This window comes from Thalassophryne amazonica, chromosome 8 (assembly GCF_902500255.1).
Source record: "Thalassophryne amazonica chromosome 8, fThaAma1.1, whole genome shotgun sequence".
In the NCBI taxonomy this organism is placed as follows: Eukaryota; Metazoa; Chordata; class Actinopteri; order Batrachoidiformes; family Batrachoididae; genus Thalassophryne; species Thalassophryne amazonica.
In genome coordinates, this window is record NC_047110.1 from 53985943 (window position 1) to 54007975 (window position 22033).

At 39.5% G+C, this 22033-nt stretch overlaps 1 protein-coding gene and 1 long non-coding RNA gene across 3 annotated transcripts in view; one reads left to right on the top strand and one right to left on the bottom strand.

Annotated features, from left to right (window-relative positions):
- Positions 1 to 2519: 2519 nt before the first annotated feature.
- LOC117515092 lies at positions 2520 to 6507 on the bottom strand. 2 transcript variants are annotated; one of them, XR_004562043.1, is made up of 5 exons: positions 6375 to 6507; positions 6040 to 6296; positions 5943 to 5968; positions 5746 to 5851; positions 2520 to 2957 (listed from the first exon to the last, which is right to left on the bottom strand). It is a non-coding gene; the product is annotated as an uncharacterized LOC117515092 (long non-coding RNA). The 2 variants fall into 2 exon arrangements; XR_004562044.1 differs by lacking the exon at positions 5943 to 5968.
- Positions 6508 to 9784: 3277 nt separating this feature from the next.
- The window catches only part of pik3c2g (phosphatidylinositol-4-phosphate 3-kinase catalytic subunit type 2 gamma), a 124096-nt gene continuing 111847 nt past the window's right edge, over positions 9785 to 22033 (top strand). Inside the window, 3 exon segments of the mRNA XM_034176285.1 lie at positions 9785 to 9901; positions 11205 to 11284; positions 14075 to 14232. Coding sequence (XP_034032176.1) covers positions 9851 to 9901; positions 11205 to 11284; positions 14075 to 14232 — 289 coding nt within the window. The 5' untranslated portion in view covers positions 9785 to 9850.

Genomic DNA, 22033 nt, shown 5'->3' on the forward strand with positions numbered 1-22033 from the left:
TATTGCAGCATTATGGACAATCAGAATTCGAATGTGTATGTCATGATTTCGGACCACACTGCAGAAGTTTGAGCATGTGCAGGATTTATGCAATACAACCAGGCTATATTAAGCATTGTGGACTTACACTCCATTCCATCTCACTACAGAAACTTTGCATAATTTACTACCACCCTTGAAAATGTCAGCTACCTATTTTATAAACACCACCCAATCTAGAGCCCGTGGGGATCCACGGGCACCGTGCTAGTAATAATAGTAATAATAATGGTGAACCTCCAATACCCGATGATGGTGGATTACACAAGACATGCTACTCACGCTTTAGCAACTCACAACGGGTTGAAAGAACTACAAAGAGCATCAAAAGTAAAGAAGAAACTGTATATGTAGGTAGGCTTAATATTTTATTTCATGTACGCTTAAATTTTATATATGGTGAATCAAATGCTGTGACTCACTGACTGTGTATCACTGCCTTTGTCTACGTGGGTGGCTGTTTTTGAAGATTGTGAAGTATATTAATATAATGTGTTGGTCATGGTGATACAAAACAATGAAGATTATTGTGCTCGTTTTGTCTGTAAATTCTGTTGTTGGTTGTATGACCCATTGATATTCAAAGAAATTAGAATAGACCAATACTTAATGTATCGATCGACATCATGAAGTACATTCTCACACAGCCTTATCTCTAATGATCTGACAAGTCTAATTCATAGTAGACTATATAGGTTTTTTGTGTGTGCTTCACTGTTAGACATGTAGGAGAACATCCAGCCTCACTCATCACTCATTCATCTTCAATCGCTTATCCGTGATGGGGTCGCAGGGGCAACAGCTCCAGCAGTGGACCCCAGACTTCCCTTTCCGGGCACATTGACCACCTCCTCCAGCCTTTTATTTATTTATTCATTCATTCATTTGTTATTTATTCTCCAGCAATTACATGATTGGAATACCACATCTTATGGCCATTTGAATTCATGGTGAATGAATGAATGAGTTTATTCGGCACACAATTCAACAACAAAAACAAAAAACTCATAACAAAGCAACTTTACAAAAGTTCTGCGTGGCCGAAAGGGTGAGGGCAGAAGCAGAGCTTCTAAATACCCACCCCTTATACTAAAAAACAAACATATACACACAAACAAAATTTCATAAATACATATCTACACAATCACACATATATATACACGAGGTGTATTAGATAAGAAACTGACACTTTTTTTTAACTATATGGATTGAATGACGTGCGATTACACCAATCATGCTTGAACCCTCGTGCGCATGCGTGACTTTTTTCACGCGTCGGTGACGTCATTTCCCTGTGGGCAGGCCTTGAGTGAGATGTGGGCCCCCTCTCGGCTGAATTCCTTTGTTTCACACGCTGCTCGAGACGGCGCGCGTTGCTTTCTCAAAATTTTTTCTGGACCTGTGAGGAATATCCGAGTGGACACTATTTGAGAAATTAAGCTGGTTTTCGGTGAAAGGTTTAACGGCTGATGAGAGATTATGGGGTGTTTCTGTCGCTGTAAGGACTTCCCACGGAGCGGACGTCGCGCAGCGCTTCCAGGTGCCGTCGTCGGGCTGTTTCGACCTGAAAACATTCTAATTTAAGGCTTAATTCACCCGGATGTCGTGAGAGAACAGAGAAGATTCAGAAGAAGCCAGCATGAGGACTTTATGCAGACATTCCACTGTTTAAGGACATCTTGTAATGAAAGACGTGTGCGCAAATTCGCCGAGTTGTTACCGTGACGACTCGGTGAATCTGTGTGCGCCGTGACAGGAAAAACACCACCGTGTTGAAAACGTTCTTTCATTACAAAATGTCCGTTAACAATGGAATGTCCGAATAAACTTCTCATGCCGACTTCTTCTGAAAGTTCTCTGACGACTTACTGCATCAACAGAGCCTGAAATGTGGAAGTTTTCAACTTGAAACGGCGAGACACTGCCGCCTCGAAGCACAGATCGCCGTCAGGCGCCGTGGGCTGTCCTTAAAGCGCCACTTACAGACTAAAATCTCTCAGCCGTTAAAATTTTTATCGAAAACCAGCTGAATTTATCGAATGGTGTCCACTCAGTTGTGCCTTACAGTTTTGAAAAAATTTTTGATCAAACAAAGCAGCAGTCTCTGAGCCATTCCTAAACAATGAAAAAAATCGAGAGGGTGGGCGACTCCTCACTCACAGACTGCCCACGGCGAATGAAAAACATTAAACAGTTTTTTTTATTATTATTAACCTTTGATTCTTCTGTATCCCCATCATCCTGCACATAGGCACCAAACGCTTGAAGAGAATCTCCACCCTGAGGAGCTTCTTGTTAAAGCAGCAGAGCTGATGACAAATTACCGTCAGGGTGTCTGAAACCAGCTGCACTATTTTTTTATTTTTTTTAATACACAGACAACACACAACTTTTAAAGTAGTATTTTAACTTTTCAGTTTATTATTATAAATTCACATGCTGTCCTTCAAACCAGTTTGCTGTTTAAACAAAAAAGCATATTTCCCACATGAACTGTAAACAGGATTGTAGCGCCCCCTACTGTCTGATGCACAAACACGTAAATATTAAGCATTTAAGCTTTCAAAGAGCATAAACCTCTACCGGGATACTGATAGCCAACTGACACAATTGTGACAGGAGACACAATTCAGGTTGTTTCTTCCTCCTCTGGTCTTTATGACATCATAGAGCCAGACTGTGAAAGAATGAGATCAAATGCAAGCCTTGGCAGTAAATTTAAAAACATTGATAAAATGAAATATTCTGATCTTCTCTGTCATTTCAATTCATTCGCCAGTTTTTGCATTATAGTGATCGTAAACAAACAATCAGAGGCATCTGATGGTGGCAGTGACAGAACAAATTCTCTTTGATTCCACTGCTCATGTTCCATACCCGGAAGAAAAGGAGAGTTTTCCATCCTTGCACAAAGGCTCCTGGAAATGAGAATACAGATGAGTTAAGTGGAGGTTTGTAGACCTCATCCTCAATCTTTTTCATCATTTTGCATTTAGAAAGCAGAGACGATTACTTTTCAGTCAACTTTTAATTGTGCTAAATCATTTCTTCTCTATTTTATAGGGCAAGGTATACTATGCCTAAAGGCATGATCGAAGCTCTCGGGTAACACTGTGGTAATTTAACCTGGTCATCAACAGAAGGTTATGTTCAGAGTATCAGCTTAACTCGGCTAAAAAAAGCACCGCACTTTCATTAAACTCTGAATATTCTGCTGTTGTAGTCTAAACTTGGGATATTAGTGCTTTAAGTAAATGGACCCCAGTGGCATCCACATAATAAAAGGCAAGTGGCCTCTGTGTGTTTGTGTATTGGGAGCATCAATTGAAATCTAGAAACAGCTGACTTTTGACCTTTGGCATACTTATGTATTTTTTCATGAGGATTCAAGTCGTGAAAACAGCAAGGTGATCGGACCAATACGCACTTCCACAATAGCAGCATGTATTTCAAAATAAAAGCCTGTGAGGTTACTGCAGACATGACAGAATTCAGCAGTCTTTCCATCCTCTAACATCCCAGGCAGCATATTCAAATATGGACCCCAAACCCAGAATCAACATGTTCACACTCCACACAAAACAGAATATGTCTCAACAGTGTCTCACACAGGCCAAAAAAAAAGGACAAGAAATTTGATCTAATCTGAACACTTTCACGATGCAAATATAAAACATCAGTTATCTGTAATTTCTTTACATGGGATATTGTACTGGTTAAGCAGCTGCAGAACAGCATATTGACAACAAAAATTCATTTTAGAAAACTGAACACAGCGGAAAACAGATTAAACCTTCAAGAAAAACTTTCATAAATGCCAAGAAATTTTTCTATGTCAGTACTTACAAAATATAGCATAACTGTAAACAGATTTTCCCCAAAATTCAGCTGTCAATTTTCAATTCAATTTCAATTTATTTTCATTTATATAGCGCCAAATCACAACAGAGTTGCCTCAAGGTGCTTCACACAAGTAAGGTCTAACCTTACTAACCCACAGAGCAGCAGTGGTAAGGAAAAACTCCCTCTGAGAAAGAAACCTCAAGCAGACCAGACTCAAAGGGGTGACCATCTGCTTAGGCCATGCTACAAACACAATTTACAAAACAATTCACAAAACGAATATACAAGAAATGTTGTTGGTGCACAGGACAGGAGGGTCTTCAGCACAAATACAACTCCCATCTCTGGATGGAGCTGCACCTCAAACAGAGAGAAAAAACAGAATCAGGCATCAGAAAGACAAGAAATACAGTATAATTTGTCAGTATTAAACAACAACAAAAAACAGGAAATACTAAGGTGATCACTGGTGACCAGCCCTAAGCTTCACTAAAAGACCCAGAACTTAGGTAAAGTTGAGGCCGCGGCATGCTCCGTTTCGTAATAAAATGAATTAAAAGAGTAAAAAGCGCAGAACTATACTATGCCAGTATGCTAGCCATATGAAAGGAAAATAAGTGTGTCTTAAGTCTGGACTTGAAAGTCTCCACAGAATCTGACTGTTTTATTGACGCGGGGAGATCATTCCACAGAACAGGGGCACGATAAGAGAAAGCTCTGTGACCTGCGGATTTCTTATTCACCCTAGGGACACAAAGTAGTCCTGCACCCTAAGAACACAAACCCCGGCCGATACGTAGGGTTTAATAAGGTCAGCTAGGTAGGGAGGTGCCAGTCCATGAAAAATTTTATAGACTAGTAGAACCTTAAAATCTGATGTCACTGGAAGCCAGTGAAGGGATGCCAAAATGGGTGTAATGTGGTTTGAACTTTCTGCTGTCTGAGTATACAGTACAAACAACCGCATCTAGAACGCATGGTTCCCCACGGGTCAAACATCCTTGTCATTTTTAATTCAGGATATGATATAATATGAATTAATTTAAATTTTAACAAACAACCAATTAATATTTTTAATTTAAAATATGCATGTGTGGCATGGTGCTTAGTGCTTAGCACTGTTTTTCACAGAAAGAAGGTTGTGGGATCGCTTCACACCTGGTCCTTTTGTGTGGAGTTTGCATTTTCTCCCAAGTTTGTGTGGGTTGGCTTTCTCCCATTTCCAAAGATGTGGCCATTAGTAAAGTAAGATGGAAAAATATTAAAAGATTCGATTTTCTGGAAATCAATACTTTAAATCAAATGACACCTCTTTCCAAATGTTGTAATACAGGACAAACAAACTACAACCAACCAACACTGTTTTTCCCAAAAATGAGATGTCGTCCATTCTTTATGGATTACAGTGAACTTGCAGCCGGCTGCGAGACCTGAACTCAGGGACCATCAACAAGTTACCACGGCGAAAGGAAATGCTTTGATAAAAACTCAACGTCACATTTACAGCTTGTAGTGCCACCAACTGACATCACACATCCATGAACTCCAGCTTTGAATAAAACTTATTGAGATTTTATTCAAATCGGATTAAATAAAAAATCTTCAAAATTATATAGCCATATAAGTCATCTAAGTGCTGTTTCAGGGTCACCACAGCAAATCCAAGTTGGATCTACATGTCAATTGGCACACGTTTACACCGAGTGGCCTTCCTGATGCAACTCCATATTACATGAAAACGGGCAAGGGTGAAGTTTGAAACCAGAAACCTTCCACACTGGAAACAAACACACTTAACCGCTGAGCCACCCCCAACACGACTGACTGATTTTCAGTAGGATGTCAGTGTGCTGTGGATCTTACAGCCAACTCGTCGTCCTCCCCTCTCTCTGTGTCCACCCAGTCTTCCTGATCCTCTGTAGGGTCATAGGTATACAGAGGGATCAGCCTGTCTCGTAGGTTCTCCAATCTGAAGAGCGGCACACAAAAACACAAATCAGGCTGACATGCCCCAATTATCATCTTTACTGCCATTCACTGCAGAGTTTGTCATCAATTACCCTACTTTCCTCTTGATATAAAACACCTACAAAACACAACAACAAACACTTAGAGATAACGCATCACCACGTGGAGAAGAGCAGAAGATTCTCTCACCATCGCCAATGCACATCCAACCAGTGTGAGAAGCACAAATGGGTATCAGCATGTAGTACGCAGTGTTCCCAGGAGTGGGTTTTCTGGGTGGAACGTCAGACGTCGTGAAGTTTAAATTCATTTCTGTTTGCGCACGCTCCACCTTCACCCTCGGCTGTCTGTACCTCACCTTCCACCTTTGTCATACATTAGAACCGAGTTTCAGCTCTGTCATGGCAGCAGCCAGCTGGTTTCTCTCACCATGGTTTCACTTATTACTGTACACAGTCAAACAGAGCAGATGTTTTACAATCATTTCTTACAACCCAGAAGATACATTTGTTAGAGTAACTTACCTGAAATGTGCAGAGGATATAGTTCCAATTCTTATGTCTCTCCACATTCGACGCATTTACGGTAACATGATTCACAGGCTCAACCTGCTTAGTAACATTCCTCATCAAGGAGTGGATGTTGCTGCTTATATTTGATTTAGCTGGATAATTTTATTTATTTACAGCAATGAAACACAGCTGTGGCATTCGAAGATTAAAAAAATCATCAAATAAAATTCATAGAGAAAAAGTCCAAAATAAATACAAAACAGTCTATTATCCATCCAGATACAACAACTGGGACATGGTGTGTGGTGTGTGTGTGTGTGTGGTGTGTGTGTGTGTGTGTGTGTGTGTGTGTGTGTGTGTGTGTGTGTGTGTGTGTGTGTGTGTGTGCGTGTGTGCGTGTTGCGTGCGTAGTCGTGTGTGTGTGTGTGTCTCAAGGCTGGTATGATTTGCATCAGCTGATTTAAATCACTGTAAAAAAAATAATTAAAAAAAAATCAAAAATGATCATTATTATTTTTATATATATTTTTTAGAAATCAGAAGGGAAGCTGGGGTACAGTGGATCAGAAATGTTGTTTTGTGGCAGCATAAACACATTATACATAGGTTTAGGTCATTCTATTGTGGATTTAATACAGCAAGTTATTGTTCATAAGACTGTGTAATTTATTCTCCCCAAGTGTAATTTATAGATGTTTAAAATCAATTTTTAAAATTTTTGATTCACTGTGCCCCGGACACTAAGTCAATCAGTGTCTGGGCACAGTGAATCAACTTAGAATATCATTAAAAAAAACACATAATTATAAAGATTTCTTCACATTATTAAATACATGCTGATGCATATACAAAATATAATCCAGCAAACCAGCTATGTAATGTGTGAGTGTCTTATATAGTGACATAAGTGCTTTAGAAACTATTATAAATACAACTGTCATGAGTTCTGTTCAAACGTGAAAACAGTTGTTTATATACACAAATTATAGAAATAATTCATGGAAAAATAAATGTATAAGCTTCACAAGTAATATTTGTCATCCACTTGATACTGGGGCTTAGTAAATCACTTTCTAAACTGATTCACTGTGCCCCAGGTGCATCTGAGTCATGTTATCAAATAGCTGATAGTCTGGAGAAGACATAACACATGCTTATCAGTTGGACGGGTCTTCTTGTTATATGGTTGGGGGGCCTGGCTGCCGTTTTTGTTTCTGTCCTTTGTTTCTCTCCTTCCAGGTGGCTGCATTTGGACTGAGTGGCTGTGTTGCTGAGGTTAATAGGACCTCACCCTGATCACCGCGGCTCGTCAGGACTCACAGCTGAGGTGCATCTATATGGATGGAACATGGTGGCATTAAGACTGGAGTATACAGTGTGTATTTGCCAGAGACTCGACCTTGTGACCAGACGGGTGAGATCGTCGTCTAGGGAGCCATCTCATCATCAGTGGATGCAGAGAACGTCCAGGGTTTGATGCACGGTCTGTGAAAGAGGAGGGGGTGAGGTCTCACGCTCGTCAGCACACTTCCTGAGGTACGTTAGATTTTTGTGACTAACATTTATACAGTCAGTAAATGTGGTGTCCCTCACACCTGTATTATATTGAGCTGTATGTTAGTCATGTATCGGCTTCCACTGCAGTGGAGTTTTGTGAACTGGATGTTCCATGCCTGCAGGTTGGGAAGCTGATTAGTAATCAAGCCAGGAAGTATTTGCTGTTTGTACACCTTTAAGTGTTCTCTCTGTGTGTAGAGTGTGGACTCACATAATGGTTCCTTCTTTCACAGACTCGGTTTGTTGCGTGGAGGGAGGGTGTCGGCGGGGTCCTGGGTCCGAACAGCTTCTGGCTCCGGACCGTTAGCGCTGCTGGGAGCGCACCACGCCAGACCGCACTTTCTTTTGTTGTATTTTGTATCACTGTTATGTATTAAATTCAGTTAGCCTTTGTACCGTGCTCTGCTTATTTCATACTGGGTCCTTCAAACGCTGGTCGGATTCTACGAGCTGCGTCCGACACATACACTTCTAACTAATAACAATTTTTTGGGGCCACCTTTCCTCTGTTGTGAGAAATAAATACAAAGACACTGACATCCACAAAATTTGCTTTTGATAGGAAAAAAATTTGACTTCATTGCCCTTAGTTTTACCCTTAATGTATCCAAAAACAAAACACTAATTTATAAGGGGGATGCCTTTATGCATAAAATATGGCATAAACTGCTGAACATATTATGACTTTAGTTTGCAGATTGATTCACTATGCTCCGTGACTCACCGTGCCCTGGTTTCCCCCTACTTAAAATATCACCAAAATATGAAATAGGTACCATTATTAATGGTACTTGTACATGAGGTATGTGCCACCTTTATGTTTTAACACGCCAATAAAGATTATAATTAATGATATATTTGTATAGTCTCATTTAGAAGAGTGACATAAATAAAAATGAAACAGTTGATTTAAATCAATAAAAGTTCATTTAAATTGAAAAAAAAAAATCAAAAATCATAACTTTTTAGAAAAAAAGGTTGAGTTCCCTTTTTTTTTTTTTTTTTACCAGCCCTGGCTGATTCAGTGTTAACTCGGTATTTGCTGTGTGTGTGTCCTCTTTAAGGGACTACAGTAGGGAGGAGGTGTGGCAGGAGTGAGTGATAAGATCAAGTCATATGGGAAGTTTTCCACCTGCATCAGGATACTGGTTTAACCCGCTTGAGCATGCCTCCAGTCAAACATTTGACCTGGTAACACAGAAAAGCACCATAATTACCGGAGCTCGAATGGTAAGTTGCCAAAAATTCTAAAAGGGGGAGTGGGGGGAAGTGCTTTTCAATGTTTTATTTGGAGCTGATCTCTACACATACTGTGTTATTTTTCAAATGTGACAGATGTGTACAGCCTCTGTACAGGAGTAAGGTTTCTCTTTGGTCAGTTTGAGCACATGTGAAATAAAGTGAACGACTCATGGCACTGGTGATTTCAAGGTATACGTTAGAGCTTCTGTAATGATTATTGTTGTATGCTGGCGCCAATATGTTGAAGGTTTGTTAATCATTAAACCACAGGTGTGTTCAGACTCTGTTCACAGAACAGCTTACTTGTTCTGTCTTTGACATTCATACCGTGTTGACAGATGTTTCAGTTCTGTGCCATTTTTCACTTTGCCACTTCAGGAGGAGGACTCTTCTAAAATATAGTGGATCATCCTGAAAGACACAATGGCAAGACAGGATGTCAACAGTTCTGCCTTTCCTGCACCTCCAAGAGACAATCTTCACCCTCCTGATTACTTGTTGTCTTTCCTATATCTGAGGAAATACATTTGTATCATTCTGGATTACCAAACTGTGCCTACCCCAGTCGGTGGACCTATCTTTGCACCCACAACCGTACTTCCTAGCGCACATTAACAGGGAGATCAGATTATGCACTCCCTCACCCACCACCTCTCAGCAACACTCAAAGGCGGTTTTCCTGTGACCTCATGATGCCTGCTGTCATAATGAATCAATCCAATACAGTAGCAGCGGATGTTGTGAGTAATCCTGAGCAGTTTCTCTGTTCAAATATAAAAAGATTTTTATTACAACCCCAATTCCAATGAAGTTGGCACATTGTGTGAAATGTAAATAAAAACAGAAAACAATGATTTTGCAAATCCTATTCAACCTATATTCAATTGAATACACCACAAGACAAAATCAAATCAATTTTATTTATATAGCACCAATCACAACAAACAGTTGCCCCAAAGCGCTTTATATTGCAAGGCAAAAGCCATACAATAATTACAGAAAAACCCCAACGGTCAAAACGACCCCCTGTGAGCAAGCACTTGGCGATAGTGGGAAGGAAAAACTCCCTTTTAACAGGAAGAAACCTCCAGCAGAACCAGGCTGAGGGAGGGGCAGTTCTTCTGCTGAGACTGGTTGGGCTGAGGGAGAGAACCAGGAAAAAGACATGCTGTGGAAGAGAGCAGAGATCAATCCCTAATGATTAAATGCAGAGTGGTGCATACAGAGCAAAAAGAGGAAAGAAACACTCAGTGCATCATGGGAACCCCCCAGCAGTCTAAGTCTATAGCAGCATAACTAAGGGATGGTTCAGGGTCACCTGATCCAGCCCTAACATAAGCCTTTAGCAAAAAAGGAAAGTTTTAAGACTAATCTTAAAAGTAGAGAGGCTGTCTGTCTCCCTGATCTGAATTGGGAGCTGTTTCCACAGGAGAGGAGCCTGAAAGCTGAAGGCTCTGCCTCCCATTCTACTCTTACAAACCCTAGGAACTACAAGTAAGCCTGCAGTCTGAGAGCGAAGCGCTCTATTGGGGTGATATGGTACTATGAGGTCCCTAAGATAAGATGGGACCTGATTATTCAAAACCTTATAAGTAAGAAGAAGAATTTTAAATTGTATTCTGGAATTAACAGGGAGCCAATGAAGAGAGGCCAATATGGGTGAGATATGCTCTCTCCTTCCTCAGAGTCCATGACGAAGATGTGACTCTCACATCGAAACGTTTTGCTTTCAGCACCTTATTAAATTGTCTGGCACTTATTTCTGTGTTGCACCAGTTATTTTTCTCTTTTACAAATTAGTCATATCTGGTTGCACCAGATTTGTTTGTGCTATAAAGAAGCGCGGTGAACTCTTTGTTTTTGCTCATTAAATATCTTGTTTTTGTGGTGTTTTCAATTAAATATAGTTGAAGAGGATTTGCAAATCATTGTATTGTTTTTATTTACATTTTACACAACATCCCAGCTTCATTGGAATTGGGGTTGTATTATTATTATTATAGCAAAATTAATTTAATAGCAATTAATTTTTTCCATTATCAGGACCCAGTGAATATCATGCTCATCGACACTCCACAAGGCAGCACCAAGAGACTGGCATCTTTTTCTGCAGCAGTATCATTGTAAGAACATTAACCACTTGGTTTTTGAAGTTGCTGTTGATTTTAATATGACCAGTTTAGAATGCAAATAAAACTAGTTGGCACTCAGAGAGTGCATACCTCTGCCTCGGCCCCCCCTAATGAGTTAAAATGCAGGTGGGGGTGCTTTTCACCAAAGTACAAACAATATAGAAATTAATAATAATAATAATGACTTGGATTTATAGGGCGCTTTTCAAGACACCCAAAGTGCTTTACAAGTTACATTATTCATTCATTCGCACATTCACACGTTGGTGGTGGTGCTGAGCTACTAGTGTAGCTACAGCTGCCCTGGGGCAAAACTGACAGAAGGACACAACGGCAATATACAGATTTTGGACTGGTTGGGAGCTGGATTTGAATTTCCGACCCTTCGATCACAAGAAAAATATGAAAGTAATGACAGGACCACATGGCTCAAAATTTAATGAGCTCTTCATTGTTGCCTACCTCTTGACAAATGTTATTTAATTGTAGTTCTTGTGATTCTGCAATATCTTGCTAAATGTTACCCAGATCTTCTTTGGAACAACCATTTACCAAGTGAAAATTATGAAAATTCCTAAAGTATGTTTGAGTAAATCCTGCATTTTTCTAAGATAATCTCAAAGGCCAGCTGAAGGAGCTGTGATTGACATGCTTGGTGCACACACAGTGGTGAGTGACAGATCCTCACACCTAGCAGTAGATGCTCTAGGTGTTTATCCAACTGTTATAGCACTCACTAGATTTCCAGCAAGCTCACCAGGGATCAAGCTGTTACAAAGTTGCATTGTTTGTCTTGCTTTGGTTTGCCTCACATAGCAATATTTCTAAGGAGACCAAAACTTGTAAACAAAAGTGTTTCATGAAGCAGGGTTTACATCATCGCCACAATTTTGCACAAAAATATACGACATATGAAGATTAGATTAGATTAGATTAGATAGAACTTTACTGATCCCTTGGGAAGACTCCCTCAGGGAAATTGAGGTTCCAGCAGCATTGTATAGCAGCACACAGGGTAAGAAGCACACAGATTACCAAAAGTGAAAGTAAACAAGAAATACAGTAATTTAAAAGGAAATAATGTAACAGAAAAAAATTAAATTGAAACTACTTAAGTCAAATAAAAAAAAAAAATTAAAAATGAATGACCATCACTGGCGGGAAGCCAGGAATGAAGCTGTAACAGCCCTCAACTGGCTTTGTCTCAGTGATTTGTCTATATTTTTTGTTGATTTATTGACTGTGATACCATTCTCCATGTAATGTGGAGTTGGTTCAGGAAGGGCATCAACCTGTGCCAAGTCTACATGCAGATCCATCCTGGATTTGCAAACAACTGGAAAAACAAGGGAGAAGCCGAAGGAACTTAACTGTTATACTGCAGACTTCTCTGTAAAGACTTCACTGAACACTTTATACTTTGCTTTAGATTTTTTTTTTTTTTTTTTTTTTTTTTTTTTTTTTTTTTTTGTATTTTGTGCACAATAGTTCCTCTTTTAAGAAAAAAAATTTGATTTGTATGCATCCTGCCATATTTTTCAACATGTACAACAATATCAATCAGAGATTTCCACCAATCCGGATCTGGATCACCTCCAAAATTCAATAGAGTCTTGGCCATGGCCTAATATGTATCTGTGGTGCAAATTTGGTGAGAATCCATGAAGTAGTTTTGACGTAATCCTTCAAAGTGTGTATAATGTGAAATCTTGATCCAGAATCCGGATCAGGATCACCTCCAAAATTTAATGGAGTCTTCCATGGCCTAATATGTGTCTGTGGTGAAAATTTGGTGACAATCTGTGAAGTTCTTCAAAGCCTAAATAAATAATCCCACATAAAGAAGGCTAAATAATCCCTCAAATCTTAAATAAAAAAGAAATCTTAATCCAGAATCTGGATCTGGATCAGGATCACCTCCAAGATTTAATGTAGTCTTTCATGGCTTAATATCTATCGGTGTTGAAAATTTTGTCAAAATCTGTGCTGTATCTTTGATGTAATCTTAATAAACGTAATCCTTCAAAGCCTATATAAAATGAAACTTGATCCAGAATACAGATTCAGATCTGGATCACCTTGAAAATTTAACTGAACCTTCCATGGCAAGATATGTATCTGTGGCGAAAATTTTGTCAAAATCCGTGCAGTAGTTTTGACGTAATCCTGCTAACAGACAGAGAGACAAATAAATAAATGCTGATGATTTTTTTTATGACGGACGTAATTACATTCTACTGAATTCATGTTCTTCAGAATTAACGTGCTTCAGATATTTTGGTCAGTTGGTTCATTTTGTGTTGTCACCCACAAATGATCCTCTCCGGAGTTTGTTTAGGACCAGGTTGAGTCCACTTCCTCTTAAGGGTCTTGGTAGAGTTATTGTAGACCACACCTGAGAATATGTAGGTGTGATAACAACCTTAAAGACCATGACAGGTGCCAGTTTGAAGGGTTTATTATTATATGAGGTCCACTCATGACTAATGATTTATTCCAGCCCCTTTGCACTCAGCGTCCTGTTTTGCACTCAGATTTTGCACTGTTTAGCCAAAAGGACTTGACATTCCCCAAAACATTTGCTACCATGTGTTACAGAGCATACTGACTGTCCAGCTAGGGCCCGTTATGGTCCAAAACAATAATCTCCTCAGAGAAAACAGAATTGCTACAGGCAAAATGTGTGCAATTATAATTCAACATTTGTTGAACTTTATTGAGTCAGTTTGACACATGCATCATCCATGTTCGCTTAATCATGCTGTCCACTGTCTCTGACAGACTGATGTCTCGGTACAAGCACACGGACCGCCTCCATAATACAGGTGTGGTGCAGAGTCGAGTCCTGCACATCCCCCCTGCATTCCTGCAGCAGGAGGAGGTGATGGTGAGCATCGCCGATGACTGGGGCTCGCACCAGTTCCCCTTGACCACCAAGTGTAAGTTTTATCAGGGGGGATAAAGTGGGATTTGGCAGGTGACTTAAAAAAATCAGTGTTGCAGTGCAGCAATGAGAAATGACACACCTTAAAATAACTCGGATCTCCAACAGACTTGCTTTCTTTTCATCTTTCTTTTCTTGCTCGTTTTTCATCAGGCTGTGTGATCATCTGACCTATAATAGATAAAGAAAAATCTACAGCAGATAAAACACAGTTTTTGGTTGTTTTTTTTTCAAACAACATAAAATTACCAGAAGACTGCAGCAAAGTTTACTCATTGCACAGGTTCTGCTGATAGACACAGGTGTTCTGCATTAAGGCTAATCAAGTGATGTTTGTGTTGCTGCATTCACTTGTTACCTGTGTTTGCCTGAAGAAGGCCTCTGACGGGAAGCTTGTACGATACAACGGCTGAGTGGATTCTTGTCATTTGATTGGTGGGTTGTATGTCACGTGATATGGATTATTCATACCATTTACTGTTGTGTTTCACTGACCGTGCAATAGTTCTTTTTTACTGTAGTGTGCAATTTTGGTGCTATATGAAATGTGTTAGCTAAAACATAGCAGAATTTGTTTTGCTAGTGGACGATGATTTGAAGAAGTAGCTAATTCTTCTAACACAAAATAACAAATCCACTATGCTGTAAGCCATCTGGAAGCATGAAGAGCTGTTAGAATGAAAAGCTGGACAAATCTGACATGATTTTTCGCTGGACTGAGGAACTACACAAAGGCTTCTTTTTTTTTTTTTTTAAGTACACAAAGTCAGTGCACGGCATCGGCACGACATTGTTGCAATTTTGGATGCCAATTTTAAAGTTCGTGTTGGATTGTTAAGCACCAGTGATGAACACCAAAATGTAAGTCTCTTTTCATTATTTATAAATTATCAAATGGCAAGGATCTCTTTTAGCAGTTATATAAACAAATAATTGTTTTTTCATTCTTTCAAAGGAACAAATATTTAATTTGTTGAAAGCTGGAACATTCCATCTTTCACCTCATGAAATATTTGTACCATTGAACTTATAAACATTCATTGTTTGTATATTATATAACAGCTGAGTGGATCCTTGTCATTTGATTGGTGCTTTGTATGTCACATGACATGGATTCATTCATCCCATTTGTGTTGCATTGCATTTCGAGTGCAGCTTGGTTCCATTTAGAGTGCAAATTTGATTCCATACGTTTAGTACCATTGCACTCTGCACATGCATGCACGTCCTTGTGCATGCGTGCACACGTGATTGGGCACACGCATGCCTGCACGCCCACACATGATCGTGCGCGCACACACATAACACGCACACAAAACAAATCCACTGTGCTGTCTGGAGGCTGCTGGCAGGAAGTTGGAATGAAAAGCTGGAGTCATTTTTTTTTTTTCGCTGCACTGAGGACGTACACAGTTGACTGTCCCAGTGTGTGTGCGTGTGGGGGACAAAGACACAATGATTTAATTAAACTAACTGACATTGCTAATTTTTGCAATACACACATATACAACCCCTGGCAAAAATTATGGAATCAGCGGCCTCAGAGGATGTTCATTCAGTTGTTTAATTTTGTAGAAAAAAACCAGATCACAGACATGACACAAAACTAAAATCATTTCAAATGGTAACTTTCTGGCTTTAAGAAACACTATAAGAAATCAAGAAAAAAAGATTGTGGCAGTCAGTAACGGTTACTTTTTTAGACCAAGCAGAGGAAAAAAATATGGAATCACTCAATTCTGAGGAAAAAATTATGGAATCACCCTGTAAATTTTCATCCCCCAAATTAACACCTGCATCAAATCAGATCTGCTCATTGACATTGACCCTATGTGTCTTTTTACAAGGAATGTTTTTGCTCTATGGCAAGATGCATTATCATCTTGAAAAATGATTTCATCATCCCCAAACATCCTGTCAATTGTCCAAAATATCAACATAAACTTGTGCATTTATTGATGATGTAATGACAGCCATCTCCCCAGTGCCTTTACCTGACATGCAGCCCCATATCATCAATGACTGTGGAAATTTACATGTTCTCTTCAGGCAGTCATCTTTATAAATCTCATTGGAAAGGCACCAAACAAAAGTTCCAGCATCATCACCTTGCCCAATGCAGATTCGAGATTCATCACTGAATATGACTTTCATCCAGTCATCCACAGTCCACAATTGCTTTTCCTTAGCCCATTGTAACCTTGTTTTTTTCTGTTTAGGTGTTAATGATGCCTTTCGTTTAGCTTTTCTGTATGTAAATCCCATTTCCTTTAGGCGGTTTCTTACAGTTCGGTCACAGACGTTGACTCCAGTTTCCTCCCATTCGTTCCTCATTTGTTTTGTTGTACATTTTTCGATTTTTGAGACATATTGCTTTAAGTTTTCTGTCTTGACGCTTTGATGTCTTCCTTGGTCTACCAGTATGTTTGCCTTTAACAACCTTCCCATGTTGTTTGTATTTGGTCCAGAGTTTAGACACAGCTGACTGTGAACGACCAACATCTTTTGCAACATTGCGTGATGATTTACTCTCTTTTAAGAGTTTGATAATCCTCTCCTTTGTTTCAATTGACATCTCTCGTGTTGGAGCCATGATTCATGTCAGTCCATTTGGTGCAACAGCTCTCCAAGGTGTGTTCACTCCTTTTTAGATGCAGACTAACGAGCAGATCTGATATGATGCAGGTGTTAGTTTTGGGGATGAAAATTTACAGGGTGATTCCATAATTTTTTTCCTCAGAATTGAGTGATTCCATATTTTTTTCCTCTGCTTGGTCTAAAAAAGTAACCATTACTGACTGCCACAATCTTTTTTTCTTGATTTCTTATAGTGTTTCTTAAAGCCAGAAAGTTGCCATTTGAAATGACTTTAGTTTTGTGTCATGTCTGTGATCTGCTTTTTTTCTACAAAATTAAACAACTGAATGAACATCCTCAGAGGCCGGTGATGCCATAATTTTTTCAGGGGTTGTATGTGTATATATATATATATATATATATATATATATATATATATATATATCTCCTTAAAATTGCAAGGCACACAGAGTGAAAAACATGAGGGAATCAGAATCAGAATACATTGGGCCTCATGTATCAACGTTGTGCACTTGTGGCGTAAATTTAAAGTGTAAATTTGAAGTACACCAAAGTTGCCGTGACATGTATCAAGCAGTGTGCACCTGCCCATTTCCAGCGTATGCCTGACGTGACCTTGATAAATGCGGCGGGTGAAAACAATCGTAATTATAATAAACACGCCCATAAATATTCAGACTCCGCTTCAGACACACCCTCATTTTACGACATGGAAGCCAGGAAGACGGCAAAGAAAAAGAACTCCACCAGTCACGACGCGTGCCAATAGAGCGTCAAAAGCGGCCGTCGTATTAATTGTTTTGTAGTATAATCAAAAAAGTGTTACAGTGTTCCCTCATTTATTGCGGGAGTTACGTTCTAAAAATAGCCCGTAATACGCGAAACCGCGACATAGTCAGCGTTTTTTACAATTATTATAGATGTTTCAAAGCTGTAAAACCACTTTATACACTTTCTCAATCAGGCATGAACATTTTCTCACTTTTCTCTCGTATGTAAACACTCTCAAGTTCAAACCTTAGTAGAAAAATAAGACCAACCTGTTTTCAGGCCCAAACATTTGTTTGAGAAATAAAAATAGAATGTTTTCCTATAAATAATTATGATGGCTTTTAGAACTAACAAATTTAATTTTAACATACAACCTACGAGGTTCGACATATAAGAAATTATTAATATTGACTGACCAGTATTTCACAGTTTCTCTGATCGCGCCTCTTCGTCCTGACGCCGCGCCTTTTTCCACTGAGTCAAACCTCGCTGCAGGTGTCTTTTTCCGAGTGACAAACACAGTTATGAGTAGTTGTTGGCGCTCTTTTTTTCTTCTGGGCGAGAAGATTCTTATAAACAGACACACAGAACACTGTTTAAAAAAAAAAAAAACATGCAAAATTGGACTTAAAAACTCAGTGAAACGGCGAGGCCGCGAAAGTTGAACCGCGTTATAGCGAGGGACCACTGTATTCTCTTTTCACATGTCAATAATTCTTGACATGTGGATATTTGCTCGCTCAATTAATAAGACACGCCTAATTTTTCAGATTTCTTTATTTTTAAAATGTATTTCTTTATTTATTTTATTGTAACAAATGCATGGAGAAAACAAAACCTGATTGCAGCACGGGCGAAGGGAATGACAACACTACAGTTGTAATTATCAATTCCATTGTCTAAAACGATCACACCACATAAAGTTAAGCTCAGCGCTGCTCTGGAGGAAAAAGGCGAGCAGCGCTTTCTTTGCAGTCAGCGCTGTGGCCACAGATCGTGCTCGATAGACCAACAATCCTGCAAAAGCGGGATTTGTATTGATTATTATGTAGTATAATCAGGAAAGTGTTATTTATGTAACATATGCATTGATTTGTATAATGGCACTGTTTATCATGTTGATCATCTTCATTTTTATGTGGATTCCAGCGCTGGTTCATTTTGGTGTATAATTTACGCCACCTCTCGACCTGGTGTATATTTTCAGCGCAGCGTACGCCGACGACCACATTGATAAATGCCAAGTAGTGCAGCCGTTTTGGCGTACACCCCATATACGCTCAAATATCACCGTACGCAACGTTGATACATGAGGCCCAATATGTGGTTATTGCTTGACTAAGGCTGTGTCATGTGTTGTGCATGTGTGGGCAAGCCATGCAGGGTATGGGCAAGTACCAATAGTGATAGTGCAACCAGAAAAACACCTAAAAAAAACACACACACACAGAAAAACCTTGCACACACAGTCAGCCCTGACACCATCAACCCCTATGCAGTCAGTTTAAATATTTTATGAATGTGCCCACTGAAAGCAGGCAGTACACAACACAGTAATACAATATGAATACAAATTACGACAAGATTGTAGGGACACAGTGTATTGCAGCATTATGGACAATCAGAATTACGAATGTGTATGTCATGATTTCGGACCACACTGCAGAAGTTTGAGCATGTGCAGGATTTATGCAATACAACCAGTGCTATATTAAGCATTGTGGACTTACACTCCATTCCATCTCACTACAGAAACTTTGCATAATTTACTACCACCCTTGAAAAATGTCAGCTACCTATTTTATAAACACCACCCAATCTAGAGCCCGTGGATCCCCACGGGCACCGTGCTAGTAATAATAGTAATAATAATGGTGAACCTCCAATACCCGATGATGGTGGATTACACAAGACATGCTACTCACGCTTTAGCAACTCACAACGGGTTGAAAGAACTACAAAGAGCATCAAAAGTAAAGAAGAAACTGTATATGTAGGTAGGCTTAATATTTTATTTCATGTACGCTTAAATTTTATATATGGTGAATCAAATGCTGTGACTCACTGACTGTGTATCACTGCCTTTGTCTACGTGGGTGGCTGTTTTTGAAGATTGTGAAGTATATTAATATGTGTTGGTCATGGTGATACAAAACAATGAAGATTATTGTGCTCGTTTTGTCTGTAAATTCTGTTGTTGGTTATGTATGACCCATTGATATTCAAAGAAATTAGAATAGACCAATACTTAATGTATCGATCGACATCATGAAGTACATTCTCACACAGCCTTATCTCTAATGATCTGACAAGTCTAATTCATAGTAAGACTATATAGGTTTTTTGTGTGTGCTTCACTGTTAGACATGTAGGAGAACATCCAGCCTCACTCATCACTCATTCATCTTCAATCGCTTATCCGTGATGGGGTCGCAGGGGCAACAGCTCCAGCAGTGGACCCCAGACTTCCCTTTCCGGGCACATTGACCACCTCCTCCAGCCTTTTATTTATTTATTCATTCATTCATTTGTTATTTATTCTCCAGCAATTACATGATTGGAATACCACATCTTATGGCCATTTGAATTCATGGTGAATGAATGAATGAGTTTATTCGGCACACAATTCAACAACAAAAACAAAAAAACTCATAACAAAGCAACTTTACAAAAGTTCTGCGTGGCCGAAAGGGTGAGGGCAGAAGCAGAGCTTCTAAATACCCACCCCTTATACTAAAAAACAAACATATACACACAAACAAAATTTCATAAATACATATCTACACAATCACACATATATATATACACGAGGTGTATTAGATAAGAAACTGACACTTTTTTTTTAACTATATGGATTTGAATGACGTGCGATTACACCAATCATGCTTGAACCCTCGTGCGCATGCGTGACTTTTTTCACGCGTCGGTGACGTCATTTCCCTGTGGGCAGGCCTTGAGTGAGATGTGGGCCCGCCCTCTCGGCTGAATTCCTTTGTTTCACACGCTGCTCGAGACGGCGCGCGTTGCTTTCTCAAAATTTTTTCTGGACCTGTGAGGAATATCCGAGTGGACACTATTTGAGAAATTAAGCTGGTTTTCGGTGAAAGGTTTAACGGCTGATGAGAGATTATGGGGTGTTTCTGTCGCTGTAAGGACTTCCCACGGAGCGGACGTCGCGCAGCGCTTCCAGGTGCCGTCGTCGGGCTGTTTCGACCTGAAAACATTCTAATTTAAGGCTTAATTCACCCAGGATGTCGTGAGAGAACAGAGAAGATTCAGAAGAAGCCAGCATGAGGACTTTATGCAGACATTCCACTGTTTAAGGACATCTTGTAATGAAAGACGTGTGCGCAAATTCGCCGAGTTGTTACCGTGACGACTCGGTGAATCTGTGTGCGCCGTGACAGGAAAAACACCACCGTGTTGAAAACGTTCTTTCATTACAAAATGTCCGTTAACAATGGAATGTCCGAATAAACTTCTCATGCCGACTTCTTCTGAAAGTTCTCTGACGACTTACTGCATCAACAGAGCCTGAAATGTGGAAGTTTTCAACTTGAAACGGCGAGACACTGCCGCCTCGAAGCACAGATCGCCGTCAGGCGCCGTGGGCTGTCCTTAAAGCGCCACTTACAGACTAAAATCTCTCAGCCGTTAAAATTTTTATCGAAAACCAGCTGAATTTATCGAATGGTGTCCACTCAGTTGTGCCTTACAGTTTTGAAAAAATTTTTGATCAAACAAAGCAGCAGTCTCTGAGCCATTCCTAAACAATGAAAAAAATCGAGAGGGTGGGCGACTCCTCACTCACAGACTGCCCACAGGCGAATGACGTAACCGACAGGCATGAAAAAACTCTTGCATATGCCCACGAGGGTTCAAGCATGTCTGATGTAATCACACGTGATTCAAATCCATATGGTTTTTGAAAAAAATGTCGGATACTTTTCTAATAGACCTCGTATATATACATACGCACACACGATGACAATACCAAAAAGAAAAAACATGCAAACTTAGTTAATGAACTCAAATTTACACAATATAACCAGACAATACTGTCACACAACACACAAACCCGAAAGTAATAACAAGACCTACGTTTTCAACTATAGCATGCAATTTTGTTATTCTTGTAATGTCTTTTAAAGCCTACTAATGGACCAAGTACTTTAATGTTGTCGGGACAGTTGTTCCAGATGTTAACATCTTTGACAGATACACAATGACTTTTTGCAGTAGTTCGGATCCTTGATTTTTCAAACAATAAAATTCCTCTCAAATTATAACTGGAGTCCCTCAGTTTAAACAGATCCTGGACATGTTGATTTTTCAAACAATAAAATTCCTCTCAAATTATAACTGGAGTCCCTCAGTTTAAACAGATCCTGGACATGTTGATTTTTCAAACAATAAAATTCCTCTCA